General features: G+C 57.8%; 5 protein-coding genes across 5 annotated transcripts; 3 read left to right on the top strand and 2 right to left on the bottom strand.

Annotated features, from left to right (window-relative positions):
- Positions 1–714: 714 nt before the first annotated feature.
- PYC1 (uncharacterized protein) lies at positions 715–4,978 on the top strand (the record flags this gene model as incomplete). Its single annotated transcript, XM_060601440.1, has 4 exons — positions 715–735; positions 1,265–1,341; positions 1,415–1,699; positions 1,762–4,978. The coding sequence occupies 4 exons, from the start codon at positions 715–717 to the stop codon at positions 4,976–4,978; spliced, it is 3,600 nt and encodes a 1,199-aa protein (XP_060457934.1).
- A 366-nt stretch (positions 4,979–5,344) lies between these two features.
- CcaverHIS019_0502980 (uncharacterized protein) lies at positions 5,345–5,694 on the bottom strand (the record flags this gene model as incomplete). Its single annotated transcript, XM_060601441.1, has 2 exons — positions 5,345–5,447; positions 5,540–5,694. 2 exons carry the CDS (start codon positions 5,692–5,694, stop codon positions 5,345–5,347), a joined length of 258 nt encoding a protein of 85 aa, XP_060457935.1.
- Positions 5,695–5,915: 221 nt separating this feature from the next.
- Positions 5,916–6,951, top strand: CYC3 (uncharacterized protein; the record flags this gene model as incomplete). The annotated part of the gene is made up of 3 exons (XM_060601442.1): positions 5,916–6,404; positions 6,447–6,571; positions 6,609–6,951. The coding sequence occupies 3 exons, from the start codon at positions 5,916–5,918 to the stop codon at positions 6,949–6,951; spliced, it is 957 nt and encodes a 318-aa protein (XP_060457936.1).
- A 3,832-nt stretch (positions 6,952–10,783) lies between these two features.
- CcaverHIS019_0503000 (uncharacterized protein) lies at positions 10,784–11,335 on the top strand (the record flags this gene model as incomplete). Its single annotated transcript, XM_060601443.1, has 1 exon — positions 10,784–11,335. The coding sequence occupies one exon, from the start codon at positions 10,784–10,786 to the stop codon at positions 11,333–11,335; it is 552 nt and encodes a 183-aa protein (XP_060457937.1).
- Positions 11,336–14,734: 3,399 nt separating this feature from the next.
- On the bottom strand, positions 14,735–16,588 carry CcaverHIS019_0503010 (uncharacterized protein; the record flags this gene model as incomplete). The annotated part of the gene is made up of 2 exons (XM_060601445.1): positions 14,735–15,191; positions 15,240–16,588. 2 exons carry the CDS (start codon positions 16,586–16,588, stop codon positions 14,735–14,737), a joined length of 1,806 nt encoding a protein of 601 aa, XP_060457938.1.
- Positions 16,589–17,937: the final 1,349 nt, after the last annotated feature.

Consider the following 17,937-nt stretch of genomic DNA (forward strand, 5'->3'; position numbering starts at 1 on the left):
GCAGACCTAAGACTGGTTGTTAGGGCTGACGAGTGCTATGAGAGCTTGGGCTTTGGTGAGAGTCAACGATAATCTCTGATGGCATATCGCGGATGGAAATTCTATTGGTTGGATATTACCCACCTTGATATTACCCTGAATGCCATAGCCGCTCATGCCGCAAACGCGACTGCTTGGGTGAGAGAAATGAGTTTGACAGTGACTATGTGTGTGAGCGGTCGAGCGGCCAAGCGGACCGGTACCTTCCTCCCCTTCCTCTCCCCTCCCTCTCCCTTTTGTCAACCAACACCCGTCCAACTAAGCCCTGTAGACTCTTAACCCACCCCCCCCCTCCCCACGAACCCCCACCGGAACATTGTATCCCACCCACCCACCCCACCAAGTCCATCCTTATAACTTGGACTCGGTACCCTCTTGATATCTTTTCTCTTCCTTCCTTCGTCTCTTCGAGCGTTCGTTTACCCACTTGGTCGCACTCTCAAATCGCTTGCAACCGAAAAGGCGCGTCGCAACTTGTTGAGCATCTTTCCCTCTACTCGCTCTACTACGCCCTCGCCCACCTCCACTTGTCTTAAACCGCAACACGTCACCTCGGCTGCCTCTTGTCTCACATCTCCGGTCCTTGGAATCCGTGTGCCATCCCGGTTCTCTTGAACTTTGTCCCTCCCCCTACTCTCTACCCTCCAACCCAAACCCCCACATCGCTAAATCGCAATGGCTGAGTCTCCTCAACCGGTGAGTTTCGAAATCTCATCCGTAGTGTGGTCCGTGCTAGGGATAGGCAGAGAGGGGAGCGGCGGCCTATTTGCATTGGCGCGGCTAGCTTGGGCCAAGCCGGTTGCGAGGTCGCCGGTAATGATGGAGCCAACGGGGCGATCTGAAGCACACACAGCTGCTATGATCAACGTTGCGCCCTCAGACTGGCACTCTGGTTCGATGTTCGGAGCGCCGATGTGGCCGTTGGCCATAGCGCCAGGTGTCGCACTCAGGAGCAGCGAGCGTGCCAGCACTGGTGCTGCTCAACCAACAAGCTTGTTGGTTGAGCCGGAGCTTGCACAGTGATCTCCTAGTCTTTCAACCACCTCTCCATCTCGAACGCCCTTCTTGTCCTTCTCACCGTTGCGCTTGTCGCCTACCCGATAATGTTTCCATAAGATGTGAGCTGACACTCGCCTTTCCTCCTACCACTGCGCTCGCTCTGCCCACAATGACAACGACTCGTGACCCTACTTCCCATCGTCCCCGCTCCGCGTCGACACATCAGCTCGAGTCGTGGGCTCAGCACCTCCACCTGGACTCGGGCTCGGAGCCCAACACGGTCCCCGGCACCCCCATCCAGACGTGAGTGACTCCCTGCAGGCACTGCCTGTGCCCACCTTGCTTCCCCCCAAGCTCGCACTGACCCCTCCCACAGTGTCGACCGCGTCCGCAAGCAGCAGGCTGGCCACGGCGGCCCTCTCAAGAAGGTCCTGGTCGCCAACCGTGGTGAGATCGCCATCCGTGTGTTCCGCACGGCCCACGAGCTCGCCATGTCGACCGTCGCCATCTACTCCTTCGAGGACCGCATGAACGCCCACCGCTACAAGTCGGACGAGTCGTACCTTGTCGGCAAGGGCAAGGCCCCAGTAGCTGCCTACCTCGACCAGGACGACATTCTCCGCATCGCCCTTGAGCAAGGCGTTGACATGATCCACCCTGGGTGAGTTCCTAAAAAAGAAGCGTTATCGCGGCGATATCAGTGAATGTGACTGACTCGATAAGTTACGGCTTCCTCGCCGAGAACGCCGAATTCGCTCGCAAGGTCGAGGAGGCCGGCATCGCCTTCATCGGCCCTCGCCCCGAGACGATCGACGCTCTTGGTGACAAGACCAAGGCCCGTGACGTCGCCATCAAGGTCAAGGTCCCCGTCGTCCCCGGTACCCCTGGCCCCGTTGAGTCGTACGAGCTTGCCGAGGACTTCATCAAGCAGTACGGCTTCCCCGTCATCATCAAGGCCGCTATGGGTGGTGGCGGCCGTGGCATGCGTGTCGTCCGCGACCAGGAGAGCTTCAAGGAGAACTTTGAGCGTGCTGTTTCCGAGGCCAAGTCGGCCTTTGGCGACGGCACCGTCTTCATCGAGCGCTTCCTCGACAAGCCCCGCCACATCGAGGTCCAGCTTCTCGCCGACGCGCAGGGCAACTGCGTCCACCTCTTCGAGCGTGACTGCTCGGTTCAGCGTCGCCACCAGAAGGTCGTCGAGGTCGCTCCCGCACCCCACCTCGACGAGCCCGTCCGCCAGGCCATCCTCAACGACGCGCTCAAGCTTGCCGCTGCCGTCGGCTACCGCAACGCCGGTACTGCCGAGTTCTTAGTCGACCAGCAGAACCGCCACTACTTCATTGAGATCAACCCTCGTATCCAGGTCGAGCACACCATCACTGAGGAGATCACTGGCATCGACATTGTCGCCGCGCAGATCCAGATCGCCGCTGGCGTGACTCTTGAGCAGCTCGGCCTCACCCAGGACCACATCCACCGCCGCGGCTTTGCCATCCAGTCGCGTATCACCACCGAGGACCCCGCGCACAACTTCCAGCCTGACACTGGTAAGATCGAGGTCTACCGCTCGGCTGGTGGCAACGGTGTCCGTCTCGACGCCGCATCGGGCTACGCCGGTGCGCAGATCACCCCCCACTACGACTCGCTGCTCGTCAAGTGCTCGGTGTCGGGAGCCACCTACGAGGTTGCTCGTCGCAAGATGCTCCGTGCTCTCATCGAGTTCCGCATCCGTGGCGTCAAGACCAACATCCCCTTCCTCATTCGTCTCCTCACGCATCCCGTGTTCGAGTCGGGCCGCACCTGGACGACGTTCATCGACGACAGCCCCGAGCTCTTCAAGCTCGTCCAGTCGCAGAACCGTGCACAGAAGCTTCTCGCTTACCTCGGTGACCTCGCCGTCAACGGCTCGTCCATTAAGGGTCAGAGCGGTGAGCCTGGCCTCAAGACCGAGGCCCTCATCCCCACCATCACCGACAAGGACGGCAAGGCCGTCGACACTTCAGCCTCGCAGCAGAAGGGTTGGCGCAACATCATTGTCAACGAGGGGCCCGAGGCCTTCGCCAAGGCCATCCGCGCCTACCCCGGCACCCTCATCATGGACACCACCTGGCGTGACGCTCACCAGTCGCTCCTCGCGACCCGTATGCGCACGGTCGACATGGTCAACATTGCCAAGGAGACCTCGCACGCGCTCTCGAACGCCTACTCGCTCGAGTGCTGGGGCGGAGCAACCTTCGACGTCGCCATGCGCTTCCTCTACGAGGACCCTTGGGAGCGTCTCCGCACCCTCCGTCGCCTTGTGCCCAACATCCCGCTCCAGGCTCTCGTCCGTGGCGCCAACGCCGTCGGCTACACCTCGTACCCCGACAACGCCATCTACGAGTTCTCGAAGAAGGCGGTTGAGGCCGGTCTCGACATTTTCCGTGTCTTCGACTCGCTCAACTACTTTGACAACCTGAAGCTCGGTATCGACGCCGCCAAGAAGGCCGGCGGTGTTGTTGAGGGCACCATCTGCTACTCGGGTGACGTTGCCAACCCCAAGAAGACCAAGTACACCCTCGAGTACTACCTCGACCTCACCGACAAGCTCGTTGGTGAGGGCATCCACGTCCTCGGCATCAAGGACATGGCTGGTCTCCTCAAGCCCGAGGCTGCGACCATGCTCATTGGCGCGATCCGCAAGGCCCACCCCGACCTTCCGATCCACGTCCACTCGCACGACACGGCCGGTGTCGCCGTCGCGTCGATGCTCGCCGCTGCCAAGGCCGGTGCTGACGTCGTCGACGTTGCCATTGACGACCTCTCTGGTCTCACTTCGCAGCCGGCCATGGGTGCTGTCGTCGCTGCCCTTGAGCAGTCCGGCCTCGGCCCTGGCATCTCGCACGAGAACATCATGGCTCTCAACACCTACTGGAGCCAGATCCGCCAGCTCTACGCGCCCTTCGAGGCTAACGTCCGCGCCTCGGACTCTGGTGTCTTTGACCACGAGATGCCCGGTGGCCAGTACACCAACCTGCAGTTCCAGGCGTCGCAGCTCGGCCTGGGCACTCAGTGGATCGAGATCAAGAAGAAGTACATCGAGGCCAACAAGCTTTGTGGTGACATCATCAAGGTCACTCCCTCGTCCAAGGTTGTTGGTGACTTTGCCCAGTTCATGGTCTCGAACTCGCTCTCGATGGACGACGTCAAGGAGCGCGCCAAGACCCTCGACTTCCCCTCGTCCGTCGTCGAGTTCTTCCAGGGATACCTTGGCCAGCCGACCGGCGGCTTCCCCGAGCCGCTGCGCTCGGACATCATCCGTGACAAGCCTCGCATCGACGCGCGGCCCGGTCTTTCGATGAAGCCTCTTAGCTTCAAGAAGATCAAGGCTGAGCTCCGCGAGAAGTACGGCAACATCATCAACGATTACGACGTCATGTCCCACGTCATGTACCCCAAGGTGTACGAGGAGTACCAGGCCTTCGTCGAGAAGTACGGCGACCTCTCCATCCTCCCGACCCGTCACTTCCTGGGCAAGCCCCAGATCAACGAGGAGATGTCGGTCGAGATCGAGAAGGGCAAGGTCCTCACCATCAAGCTCCTTGCCGTTGGTCCCCTCGACGCGCACAAGGGCACCCGTGAGGTCTTCTTCGAGCTCAACGGCGAGACCCGTGCAGTGGTTGTCACCGACAACAACTCGGCCATTGAAATCGTCTCCCGCGAGAAGTCGATCCCGTCTGAGCCTGGATCGATTGGCGCCCAGATGTCGGGTGTCATTCTCGAGGTGCGTGTCAAGGAGGGCCAGAAGGTGCAGAGCGGCGACCCGATCGCCGTCATCTCGGCCATGAAGATGGAGTCGGTCATCTCCACGCCTGTTGCTGGTGTGGTCAAGCGTGTCGTGGTCGAGGCCAACGACTCGCTTGGGCAGGGCGACCTCATTGCCGAGATTGTGCACGCGTAGATGTCGACGGTATTAGTAGCAGTAGTGTAGGATCTAAGATGTCTCGAGGGTTATGTAGAGGATACAGAATCGCATTTGGACAGCAGTTGGGTTGCTTTGGGAGGCGGACACGGTAATTGTCTCAATCTGCGCTGTCAGTTTGTCGTCTACGACTGGTTGGAGATGAGCAGGCGTAGGGTGCACTAGAAGCTAGTCATTGATGAGCGGCCCAGTATCCCCTGCAGAATCAACAGCGAGTCAACAGCTCAACAGGTTCCGCCTAGAATTACATCTCTGTTACAACCGTTTCGTGTCTAAAGTGCTGTCTTAAGCGAATAGCGATGGACGAAGAGGACCAGGGCCGGGCTAAGCAGTACTGGGTTCTGCTCAGCCGCGCTCCGTGTCCGTTGAGCGGTCTGCCTCTCGCTCCTCGGCCGCTGCGTTTGCCGTGTTGATCTCAACATCGAGAAGCGCAGAGGTCGCCATGAACCTGGTGTCAGCTGCCATGTACCCTTGCAGCTGGATCCAGCGTCTCCTCCTAGTGGCTTGTCTACTCGTGCTCCCTCCCCGCCATCAACTCACTGGGCAGCATGGCATGCGGCAAACTGCTGCATGTGGAGCAGATACTCGCTCAGCTGGCCCATGAGTTGGTCTGTTTCGGCCATGGTCGAGTTGAGTGCACGGATACGGCCGCCGAGTGCATTGTAATGGCGGGCTTTTGTAGTTGATGTCGACATGGTTAAGTTGTAAACAAGTGTGAGTGATGAGTTGAGCGTGACTGATCTCGCTGTTGACATGATGGAAAGGGAGCCCGGATAATCTCCTCACGTGGCAATGCTCCGCACTGATCCCGCCACGGTTGTTATCGGCCTGGGCGTCGAGTTTTTGATTTCAGCCCATTCGGGTTGGTCTGTTGACATTTCCTCCATCTTGGCATATCTCATCTCATCATATCATCATGAAGTGGAATATCGGCTTCGGCTCCTCTTCTGACTCGGCACCAGCCATGCCGGCCGACCATCCTCCCGTGCCGACCGGCGCCGGTGCTGCCCAGTGCCCCATCGACCACGCCTCCCTCTCTCCCGAGATGATCGCCGCTCACAAGGCCCGCGCCGAGGCTGAAAAGGCCAAGGCGGCCCAGTGCCCCATCGACCACGCCTCCATGTCTCCAGAGGAGATTGCGGCGCTCCGCGCCCGCACCCAACAGAAGAACGAGGGCGGCGGTATGATGGGTGCGCTTGGGGCGGCAGTTGGTGCACCCAACGCCCTCAACCCCGTCAACCACATTCCTGAGGGACTGTCAGCGACGGAGCGCGCGCCGGGACAGCAGATCGACCTGTCGACTGAGCGGACAATGAGCACCATTCCTCGCCCGCAGACCAATGAGGACGCATATGGCGGCGGCGAGGACAAGGTCTGGGCGTACCCCAGCCCTCAGCAGTTCTACGTAAGTTAGAGGGTAGAGTGGTAGAGTTGTTTTTGACACCAGAACGCACTCGTCCGTAAAGGATGGGAGACGCCAGAAGACTCGATCGACATGATTGTCGACATCCACAATTTCATCAACGAGGGCGCATGGGACGAGATCATGAAGTGGGAGAAGCGGCGGCCTGGGTGAGTTGCTCTCTAAAAGGCAACAAGCTGACATCAGAGGTGAGCATGCGCAGCTGGCAAAGTTCCAGGGCCGGCCACATGACTTGACCCCCCGTGCGCGGTGGCAGCTGTTCATGGCCAAGCTCTTCCCGAACGATTACAGTTCCGAGCCGCCTTTTGACCGGCACGACTGGATTGTCACGCGTCCAATCCTCGACGCAGAGGGTAACAAGACCAAGGAGGAGGCGTCGACGCGCTACGTCATCGACTATTACTCTGTGCCCAGTACTGAGGGCGAGGCCGTGTTCTCGCTCGAGGTGCGGCCGGCACTCGACTCGTTTGCGGACGCGAGCGAGCGTGTCAAGATGGCTGCGCAGGAGTGGATGCAGAGCCGCAGCTGATTGTTGTACGTTGTTATGTTTGCATGTTCACCCCGGTCAAGCAGGGAAGCGGGGCAAGTGTGAGCGGGCGATTGATGTACTGACCTTGTTTCCTTTGACGAGAGAATGTGCTGCCCAGCTGCAGCCCAAGTCGCGCTTTGTTTAGCTGTAAGACATTGACCTCGCGGACCCACTCACAATACATGACGACCACGGCGTGGGGAGAGGATCATCTGTGGAGCTGCTGACTGATGGACGGGATCCGGCGTCGCCAGATGAGACCTTGCCGATGGCGTGTCGGAGCTTGCAGTGGGTAGCTGTAAAGCTCTGAACTGACGCTGGGGCCGGAGGTGGACTAAGATTGCCGGAGGGCAGTCTCTCGCCAGTGGACGTGGCTTGGGAGGATGTATTCAACGGAAATGGTCACCTGATAGCTGAATCAACAAGGGAATACTCAAAGCCCACCGCGAGACACCTCAAACCTGCCCTCGCCAAACTAGATGCCTTGAAGCCTGTGATGGGCCTGAATGGGTGATGGGTGGCGGAGCATATCTTCGCATAAGGAATGCGCGACAGGAACTGGTCAAAGGAGCTAGAGGGAAACGGTGAGCCTTGAGGACAAACTCCGACGCCTTTGTGGACTGGGAGGGAGGAAAGGGGGCAAGTGGGGACTGTACTGTAACTGGTTGATCGTCAGTGCACCTTTCTCGCCTCGCCAGTCGTCGACCACCGTCATCGTGGACTCTAAGGCCCAATGCTACCTTGCTCGTCTTCTCCATTACCTATTCCTTCAATCCTGCTCCAACCAGGCTCCATCTCCTTTGATGTAGCTAAGCCTTACATCCTGCAAAACTTTCCTACTTGTCGACACTGGGCCGGTCGACGGCAAGCCCTGCTCACAGACGGCAAAGCGCTGCTCCCAGGCAGTAAGCTGGTAAGGTCAGGCAGCCTAGTCGGAGTCGACGGTGTAAACCCAACTACCGGAGCTGTTTCCTCCCCAAGATCAGAGCGGCGGAGATACATGTACCATGTCTTCTCGACTCCAGAATGTTCCCTCACATTTGGACTCGATCGCCACTAGCTCCGTAGTGCAGCCGGGAGAGAGTCGGCTGGCATCGTGATTGGATGTAGTAGCAAGTAGAGAAGCCAACTGACACGGTGATTAGAACGTGCTCGTCAAGTAGATTGATGACACTCTGTAGCTCTGTGACGTTGTCGGTTGGTGTCACCTCACATGGGCCAAGTGAAGGAAGGGGACTTGGCTTCAATTTGGCATGTGGCAGACCAGGCCTGTTGAATCGAAACCCGTTAATCCGCTTAGTCAAGACATAGTAATCGTGGCCCAACTCGACCCACTCTGACAAAACAAAGGCAGTCTAGTCATGCATGTCGGGTTGCCCCATACAGTTTGCAGTGGGCAGGATGGACGGGGCGCCCCAAGAGTTGTCTACATCCGCTTCGGCGTTCGATTTCGCAGGGTATTCTCGTTTTTGTACAAGGCCGAACCGGGGAGAACGGCGGGTGGTGATGGTCATGTGCACGGCTCTCCCCACGTCAATGATCATGATGAAGGGACCGTGGTACCGTGCAGCTAGGACGATGAAGGGTGGTACCGTGCAGCCAGGGCGATGAAGGTTGGTACCGTGAGCAAGTTACATTCCCCATCAGCGCGCGATTACCATCATTGGCGGTGGGCGCGCGGGTACGATATGTGGGGACTGTCCACGCGACTGACGCCACCGTCATTGAAAGTGGGGAGTGGGACGCACACGACCATTGACGAGGTCATGTGGACGGTGCCCCACAGGATGCACCACGACGCGACATGACCACGCGTCATCTGCGACCCCACTTGTGAGCATGGTCAGTGAACAGCGGGCACCTTGGCAGCTAGGCCAGAGGTTCAGGTAACCTGGGGCCTGAATGTCGCGGTTTGCCCCACAGAACAATGTTGGCTAGATGAATGTTCTGCAGTCTGCCTGCTGCCTGAAGGGTCCTCAGGCCTCAGGTCTGGGCATGTTTTCAACGTTGGTCTCGGTATCTCGATCACAAGGTCCGCGCCACCGGCATGGAGCTTCGGCAAGGCGAAATGACGGGGTGCGGTGTGGCCAGTCCAGGCCAGGAGCTGGGTGGAGGTCGTAGTAGGGCAGATAGGAAGACGCCACGCGTCCTGGATCTGATGGGGTTGGGGTTGGGGTAGCGAGGAGCTTGATTCTGCGCTGGGGCCGACTTGAGGCATGGTGGATGGAGTGGGGAGTTTGGCACCAAGGAGCGTCTGTGACCTCATGGTGGAGGTTGCCTCGCCACCAGCTTGCCAGCTGTCTGCCTCGGATGTGTGCTACCGAATGGCTATGTAGATGACCGGTTTGCTTTCAGTATCATGTTATCGGGTGTTATCAGTACACCAGACTCGGAAGACGTAGCCAAGTAGTAACATGACTCGGCCCGTGACGACCCGACATGGGTCCGTGTAAGTTCGGGGCGCATGAGAAGAGGATGGGATTTGAGGGAGAAGCATTCCTACGATAACTTGGGGTAGCGGCATGGTTAATTGACAGCCGGCAATGTAGCGTGGAACGAAGACTAAGTAGGATCCACAATCCACAATCTACAATCCATGATCCATTCCTAGTTGATGGGCCGCAGTTAATATGTGATACTAATCGCGTGGCTATGATACGCGATCGAGAACAGGTAACTAGCGAGCAAAGCGGATGGCGGGATACTCGATTGGGGTGTGTGCGTCTACGTCTACGTTTGCGTCATTTGGAGCCAAACCTAAGGCAAGGATTAGTAATGACTTGGAGCCGATGAGAGCCTTGTAATACACAGTCAAGGCTGGCAACTGCGTGTCAGGGTCTCCCCACCGTCCCCAGTCTCCCCACAATCCCCACAGTCCCCAACAATTCGACTTTTGAGTTGTTTTCAATCTACCTCCACTTGGGCCTACCAGTAAGGTCACATTGGCTTTTACCCCACCTCACCAAAATGGTCACCTGCCTTGCCTTCCCCCCAGTAAGCCAGCACGCAGTCCAAACGCACTGCTTTGGCGGTCATGCATCTCCGCGCCAACCAGACTCGGGTCCTTCTCCATAACCTCAGTCGACGTCGACATTGCCACAGTCTTCACCGCCCCATGCTCCACTCGTCATCTCCTCTACTATAATCTACCAGCTATACGAACCGTTCCGACTCTGACTCGTTTCCCACACATACACAACACACACCGGTTATTGTAACGCGGCAGAGTCGAATTGTCAAACACTAGAATAGTTTAATCGCAGTTCGGGGATTCTGGGGCCCATCTTGATCCGACGTTCCCTTATTCCCCAACGATATTCAATCTCATAATCTCTCTCTGTCTCGGCCTAACCGCCAATTCTCGCCAATAGCTTTTTTTTTTCCTCACACACACTCTCTCTTGCACCCGCCAAGTAGTCGAATTACCCACGCAACACGTTCCTGATTAACCTGGCTATTCGAATCCTACAATCTTACCCGCCTCGCCACGCCTCGCCTCTCCTAGCTCTCCTCCCTCTGTCCCTTAAACCTCGACCGTACCCTCAATCCTTGATTGTCTTGTCTTGAAACTGCGCCGCGCTCCAGAGGTCGAGAGAATCCACCTTGGCCACCGGGCTATTCTTAATTACGCTGCCTCCGCTTGTCACCCTCCACCAAACCAAGTCGTTGGCCCCACGACATTGATACTAAGCTTCCTGGCTCATCCATCTTGGACGCCACAACTAGACCATCATCCATCCACTCGTCACCCATATATCAACTCGGTATTCCTCTTATTCCCCACGCATCAAGCGCCACCAAACCCACAACCAACCCACTCACTCTTCCAACTATGCCTACCGACGCCCTCCTCCGCCCCGCCGCACTTCACCAGTTTACCTCAAACTCGGCTTACGACGAGCGCATGTCACCCTCGGCCCGTGAGCGCTGGTCGCCGACCTCGAGTGACAGCGGTGACGACGAGTCGACCGACGCGCGTGACGAGGACGAGCTCAACAACGCCCCCATGGCACCGGCTCCTGCCCCGGCTGCTGTAGCCCGCCCCTCGGGAGGCTTCCCCCTCCGCGCCATGCGCCAGCCTTCGCCGCCTCGCTCGTCGCCCATGTCTCCTCTGGCTGCCGGGCCGCGTCCTCAGATGCCCCGTCGCCTTTCACCCCTCGCGCCCATGGGTTCCGGTGCCGCGCCGTCGCCATCAGCACCTCGGCCCCAGCTGAGCCTCCCCAAGGGCCAGCCCCTCGCTCGTTCGCTCCTCAACCGCGCGGTCAACGGCGCGTCCCAGCCTCAGCGTCCCAAGAAGACGACCAAGCTCATTGTCGCCACGAAGCCTATGCGGACGACATTCCAGCTCTCGCTCAGCGCCGAGGAACTTGCTCGCAAGTCGTAAAGTCGCGTCGCGTCTTTTCGTCCGTTGCATCCTTTGCGGGCAAAGGTCACCGGCATGTCCGAAACCCTCCCCAGCCCAACGGTACATTCCCTTGTGCCCCATCACACTATACGCACAGACCGCCACCCCCGTGACGATCAGCGTCACCTACTACACGAGCATAGAGCATTCCCCAGCGGCAGTGGACACGACTGCTTCCGCGGGCCTCAACAAGGCGATGAGCCTCCCACCCTTTGTAATGCGATTAGAATTTTGTATTTCTGTAGACTTATTTGTGGTAATGCAAGAAGATGCTGTCTATCCCAGATCAGAGTGTCTTTGTCGCGTCAGAGTCGTCAACTCGTTGGGCCACGGGTTTGGCGGCGGCCGTGTTGAAATCAGTGGTTGAGCGACTGTCATTCCTCATTCATTGTTTCCCTCCACCAACGTCACGACCGACATGACTGCCAACAAGGATGGATCCCTAAGCCAATCCCCCCCATCCGTTTTTCGCAGCCAAAGTGCGATCGTGCGACTTGATGCTTGAGAAAAAGCAATGCGGATTGCTGCGGTCTACTCTCCACAATCAAACATTTCATGAGCATACAGTGGCATCCTCCTAGAACTGGAGCTTGTACAGCTTGTACAGCTTGTACACATTGTGCCACTCAACACATGGTCCAGCCCCAAAGAAAAGCAACCGACCTCCACCTTGAATTTGGCAGGATCCTTGAATGTCCCTAATTACTTAACCCCATACAATCCCCGACACCAGTTGAACCCTCAAGATACCACGTGCCAAATCGGACGGAATCACTAAAATCCCACGACGAGTATACGGTTAGTCACTGTCGATGCCAACGTTGCTGATAGGCCTGATAGGCGAGGCTGCCAAGTCGGGCAGAGAGAGTCGGACTATCTCGCCACCAGCCTGCGTTGTAGCCTGGGAACCGCGATCGTGGATCCTGGATCCAGCGATGCTCAGTCTAAGTCTAGACCGTGTCATCTCGCAGCTCGCTTTGTCTCACACTCGAGTCGAGGGTGAGAAGGGTGAGGTTGATGTTACGTGACAAGTGACGTGCGTGGGCGTGATCTCACGACGTGGGAGCGGGCAGTTCCGGGGTGCTCACTACGTGGGATCTAGAGTGAGCCATAGGGCGCGTTATAAAATCGGTCAATCATAGCCGGTTATCGGGTCCAGATGAGATGAATGGCGCAGCATTCCGCTCACGATTATGGCGTGGGTGTGGAATGCTACACCACTGATATCTAAAAACACCACTTGCTCGCTTCTAGTTGGCCCACGCTCATGCCGCTACATCCCATCGTCTCACAACCTGTAGCTCGAGGATGGACTGAGCTAGTGCAAGATGCAGAAAACGTTGCAACGCTGAGCACACGTGCCGAAACGCTGCAATTCCAATTGCACTGGACAGCTACATCGTATTCTGGACGTTGCTGGCAATCTTGGCCATCTCACACGTGCCACACACGTTCCCTTGATGTCTCATCTTGTCTGGCTCGTAAGCTGCACCTCTCCCTATCTGCCTCGACCAACATTGTGGCTGACATTTCTATCTGGTGCTACCGGACCCACTTGACGCTACGATGCGATCTCTTCACACACGTTCCGGCTGTCCCGTCATAGTTGCATTTATCCAGTGACGCTATTCGAATGCCAACGATAAACCCCAACAAGCTCACGTCTCATACTGCGTCTCTCCACACATATATCGCATCCCCTTGACTTCATCTTGTCACCTTGCTCACAACCTCAAAGGTGTTGCAGTGCGACAGGGGAGGTTGACGAGAGGGAACTGCCACGTGGCATTGCCAATATCGGGCATAAAAGGGATCCCAAAACAGCTTTCCCAACAAGTCAACATCGCGATAGCTTAGTGGAAGAGCGCAAGGCTCATACGGACTCGTCCGGTGATACCTTGAGGTCGGTAGATCGAGACTACCTCGCGATAGATATATCTTTTGTTTTTGATTTTTGCTTTTTGCTTCTTCCCCCACCCTACTATTCTACTTGTTCTTGGCGTTCTGACTCACTGAATTCGACCTTGGCAGCTCACTGACTGCCAAGACTTGGCTGTCACGTTCTCTATACGATTCCAAGCCAGGCTGACGGACTGTGGTAACTGAAATGCCACAGACCGCCTGTTCCTTCTGGCTCTCTAAGAGGACACTTTGCATCCAAGCCATTCGCACCGCCAGTCACTTCCGGGGCCTCGGAGCCGAATACAATCCCAAAGTGCGGCACCTCGTCATCGCATTCCCTTTCGCTCTGGACGCTGACGCTGTCGGCCATTGTTCCAATGTTCCAAGGCCACGCCACACCGCCAGGTCTCGCACAGGTCTCGTACCGCTTGCGGGTGAGTGCTGCAACCTCGGAACCTCGGAACCTCGGGACCTCGGCACACTCGCCTCGGAACACGACTCATATCCTGTGCTCGACTCTGTGGCGCCTCGAACAATCCCGGTGGTCTGGTGGTCTGGTGGTCTGGTGGTCTGGACATGGTTGTGGACATGTGGCGAGTAACACCGCGCCGTTCCGCATGACTAGTGCGCCCGCGCCTCAACTCGTCACCAGCCTAACCAGCCTAACCAGCCTAACCAGCCTAACAGGATACAGTCCAAGATGGCATTACAAATCACCTCACCGTGTCACGCCTCCACCTCGCACCCCGCACCTCGCACCTCGCACCAGGTGACAAACCCAGCCAAACAAACGAACAATGACAAGTTTGTGGCACATCCGTGGGCGCTGCACACCGCCTCGTTCCTCGGGGGCGCAAGGGGTCTCGGGCGGATATGGCGTCGAGAGCTAGCCATGATATGTGAGCCCAATACCCCTATATGCTTGTTCGTGCCGACGCCAAGACGGTTGTGCCTGCGCTTGTTCGTACCTCGCCAAGACGGTTGTGCCTGCGCTTGTTCGTCCATGTCATGTGACGCAAAGTGTGGCGCCCGTGTCCACCCTCTGCTCACGGATCCACGGACACGTCGTGCCATTCTAAAGGAGGTGCCGAGGAACGCAGCAAGGACGCCACTTGTTCTGGGTCTGGACTTGGCGACGGAGATCAGAAATCTGGTCCGAGGATGGTAGGATGGTAGGATCAGTCTCGAGAGCGAGGGGCAGGTCAGCGGAGCGGGCTGGTTTGATTCGGCGGTCTCTGGATGGCGGAGGATCGGGGCCGTGGGCGCTCGTTGAACCGATCAGAGCAAGTCATGTCGGAGAGTCCAGTCCGCGACATGGCTACGTCGCGACCTTTCCCTGCCCGCCTCGTCTCGTGTCGTGTCCATGACTGACAGAGACGCGCCCGAGCACAAATCTCCAGCACCCACGCCCGTTCGTGAACATGGTGCATCACAACTAGCTACAAGGTCACAGTGTCCTGTGTTTTAGTCTACAACTTAGATGTAGGAGCGGCCAGACGTCGCTGGGCGGAGGCCAGCCGCCGGGGCGCGAAGCTCTGCAACGAGATTATCCATACCCGCCCACTTGCACTCGGTTTCAACGCGGCGGCGACGGCCATCAAGACTGGGCCACGACCCCGAGCAGAGGCGGCTCGCAATGGCGTGCCACGCCCCCGCTTCGCGCTGGAGAAGGATCGTGACCTCTTGCACGACACCCATGGTCAAACTAGGGCACGTGGATGCGCGGCGGCGGCCGGTGAGATGTTTCTCCGCAGCGGCATTGGCCTCGACCGCGGCCTTGGCTTGTGCGAGAGCGGCGGGGAGGTCGGCAAGAGGAGGGAGAGCAGGATACGGGTACGAGGTGGGAGGGTACTGCCGCCTTGCTGGGCGTGGGGGGGCATCAGCGGGCATCTTGGGTACAGCAGCAAGAGTCTGAGCGACGACGCATTCGTCCCTGTGAGTCAGCCAAAGGATGGTTCAGAAAACAAGGTGGCAAACTCACATGAGATTCGGGTGAAGGCGCATGTTGTCGTACTCAAAGTCGCTGTCTTCGGCACTGCTGCCGTCCGTCATCTCAAGACTGGGCTCGGGCGAGCTGTCAGTGACGAGCGGCGTGCCCGTACCGCTCTCTCCGATGCCGCTGTCACGGCTGATGAGATGCACCGGCGGCGACTGCGAGGGAGTGGGATGAAGGACCTTGTCGAGGAACTCGAGGAGACGGCCACCCGCAGGCCGCAGCGTGTCAAGGGTGATCGTCACCGAGTGGGTATTGGGCTCGGCATCGAGGCTAAAACCAAAGCGCAGCGTGACCAGCACGACTGAGCCGGCCTCGTTGGTCTGGCGGACGGAGTGGGAGACAAGGATGGGCGGCGGCGACTCGGCGGGCGGCGTCATCAAACCCGGAGACGGCGGCGTGATGGTGCGCGCGCGGGGCGTGGTCAGTGTGTCCTCGGAGGCATTGGAGGGGCGGTGGTGGTGGATGTGGGTTGACGTGTTGAGGCGCGTGCACGACGGTTCACGGCAGAGCGTGGGGCAGGGGCGAGACTCGGCGGCCATGGGAGAGGTGCGAGGCGATGGGCATGACGCAGTGGCCTTGGTCGATCTCGCAGAGCTGGAGCGCTCGAGGAGCATCGCCGTGGGAGTGGTAATGTGGTTGGGACTCGGACCGCGGCCTGGAATACGAGAGAGTGACGCAGAGGCATGCAAACCTCCGTTTGAGGGTCGGTGGGTGGCTCTGCGGCCGGGGGTGTAGCCAGTCGAAGTGTCGACGGCAGCGCGCGACTGGTGCGGGGCGGATGGGGAACGGGTCAGCGACCCGATAGGCTGGCGGCCGTTGCACTGGACGTGTTCCGTTACCGTAAAGGTGTCACGGAGGTCGCTGCTTAGCGACGTGACTTGTAGGGGTGGAAGGACTGGGGCCGGGTCACTTGTGATGGGTGGAGCAAACCCCCCGGGGAGCGGACCACCCTCCGACGGGCGGCGGGGTCGTGCGCGAAGGCTGGCTTGACGGGCCATGGGCCACGGAGCCTGCGCTCCAGGCTGAGCCATGAACATGGTCGCGTCGGATGGTGTGCGGACGACGGTTGCGCCCTGTCCGAGGGTCGGGAGATTGGCAGGGCTGCTCATCAAGTATGAAGCTGTGCGTACGTGGGACTGAGAGTAAGAGCGATGCATCTTGCGCGAGGGTGGTGAGGCCGGGTTCAGGGGAGAGATGGAGAGTGGCGAGACATCACATGGTGGCGTGGTGCTGGGGGTGTGTGATGGCGAGGCCGACGAGGCAGATGAGAACGAGTTTGCAAAGAGGGCTGTGATTGAAGGGCGGCGCGACTTTGGCGCTGGCGAGGTTGACATTGTAGTCATTTGGAGTGAGGGAGAGTGGGAGAGGTGTTAGTTTGGGGTGTGAGAGTATGTATCGATGATTGAGAGGTCTTGAGTGTTACTGTTTGAAGGGCGACGAGCCCATGACCAGGCGCGAGAGCGTGGTATTTGATTGCTGATGTGGATATACAAAGGGGGGTAGATTGCAGGGAGAAGAGGGGGGGGAGGAAGGTTGTAGGATAGTTTTAGGATACAACTAAAGGGTAATAGATGTTGATACCCTTTCAAGTGATAGAATGAGGAGGTAGGTGTGTTTGTGTGTATGTGTGTGTGAGAGGTCAAAAGTGTCAAAGCGAGTCGTGTTGAGCTTTGATCACTTTTAACAAGGTGTTAAAACGTCTTGTTGTCAAAACTACTAAGCTCTAAGGATTAACGGAATGTAAAAGGGGGTGGCCAAGGGACGAGTTGGGTTCAGTTGGGATGAGATGCTAAAAAGCCATCAATTGAGGATCGCTTACTTGTTTTAAACCTCACAACAAAAGTGATTCAATAGCAGTGTCACGTCTGTTGCACGTCTGTCGACTTGGCAACGTGCGTAGAGGAGGCATTCGCGGGGGGAATGATACCCCAAAGACCTTCTTTTACTATGTGTGTCAGTTTGTGTGTGTGCAGGCGACAGCCCATGTCAGTACCCCCCCTCTTTTCCTCCATACCAACCTTCTCCTCCTCTTTACCAACAATCAGCCACCTCCAGACGAGGGTCAGAGGTTGAATGGTGAACCAAGCGGTCTAGGCCCAGATCTGTATCCGTGTCACTTAGTACTTGACACACTGACCATGGCGTCCTGAGAACCCAACCCATTCTTGAAATCCGTCCTGTATCGTACCTGTTGTTGGTAAAAAGGGTGAGAACAACCAACTTGTTAGTCTATGCGCTATGCGCTAAAGATGGCAACAAGGGGGTCTGTGCGTAAGCAATTTCATCCTTGATCCTTGAATTCCTTGATTTTCAGTCACAGTCCTGCAATTCCTGCAAGTACTGAGGCCTTTTGGGCATTTTGGCCTTTTGAGTTTTTGGACACCCAAATGTTCTAAAGGCTGTTGTCGCGTGGCTTACCTGTGGCGGTGGCGCAATGTCTCAGCTGGACAGTATTCAACAACCTCTGCGTCACTGGCCAGCGTGGGAAGGTCAGCTAAGCGTTTCAGCGATTCAGCCTTCCAGCGGGCAGCTGGCAGTGGCCAGCAGACTCGGCGATTACACAATCATAGCCACGTTGAGCCGCCGTACCTGCTCGCTCCCACTCGGCCGGCGGTGCTCACTTCGCTCCTCGATCTTCCCCCCCCCCCCAATTCGTCAAGCGCGTGATCTGGGGCAACGCTGG

The sequence above is a fragment of the Cutaneotrichosporon cavernicola genome, assembly GCF_030864355.1.
Source record: "Cutaneotrichosporon cavernicola HIS019 DNA, chromosome: 5".
Lineage (NCBI taxonomy): Eukaryota > Fungi > Basidiomycota > Tremellomycetes > Trichosporonales > Trichosporonaceae > Cutaneotrichosporon > Cutaneotrichosporon cavernicola.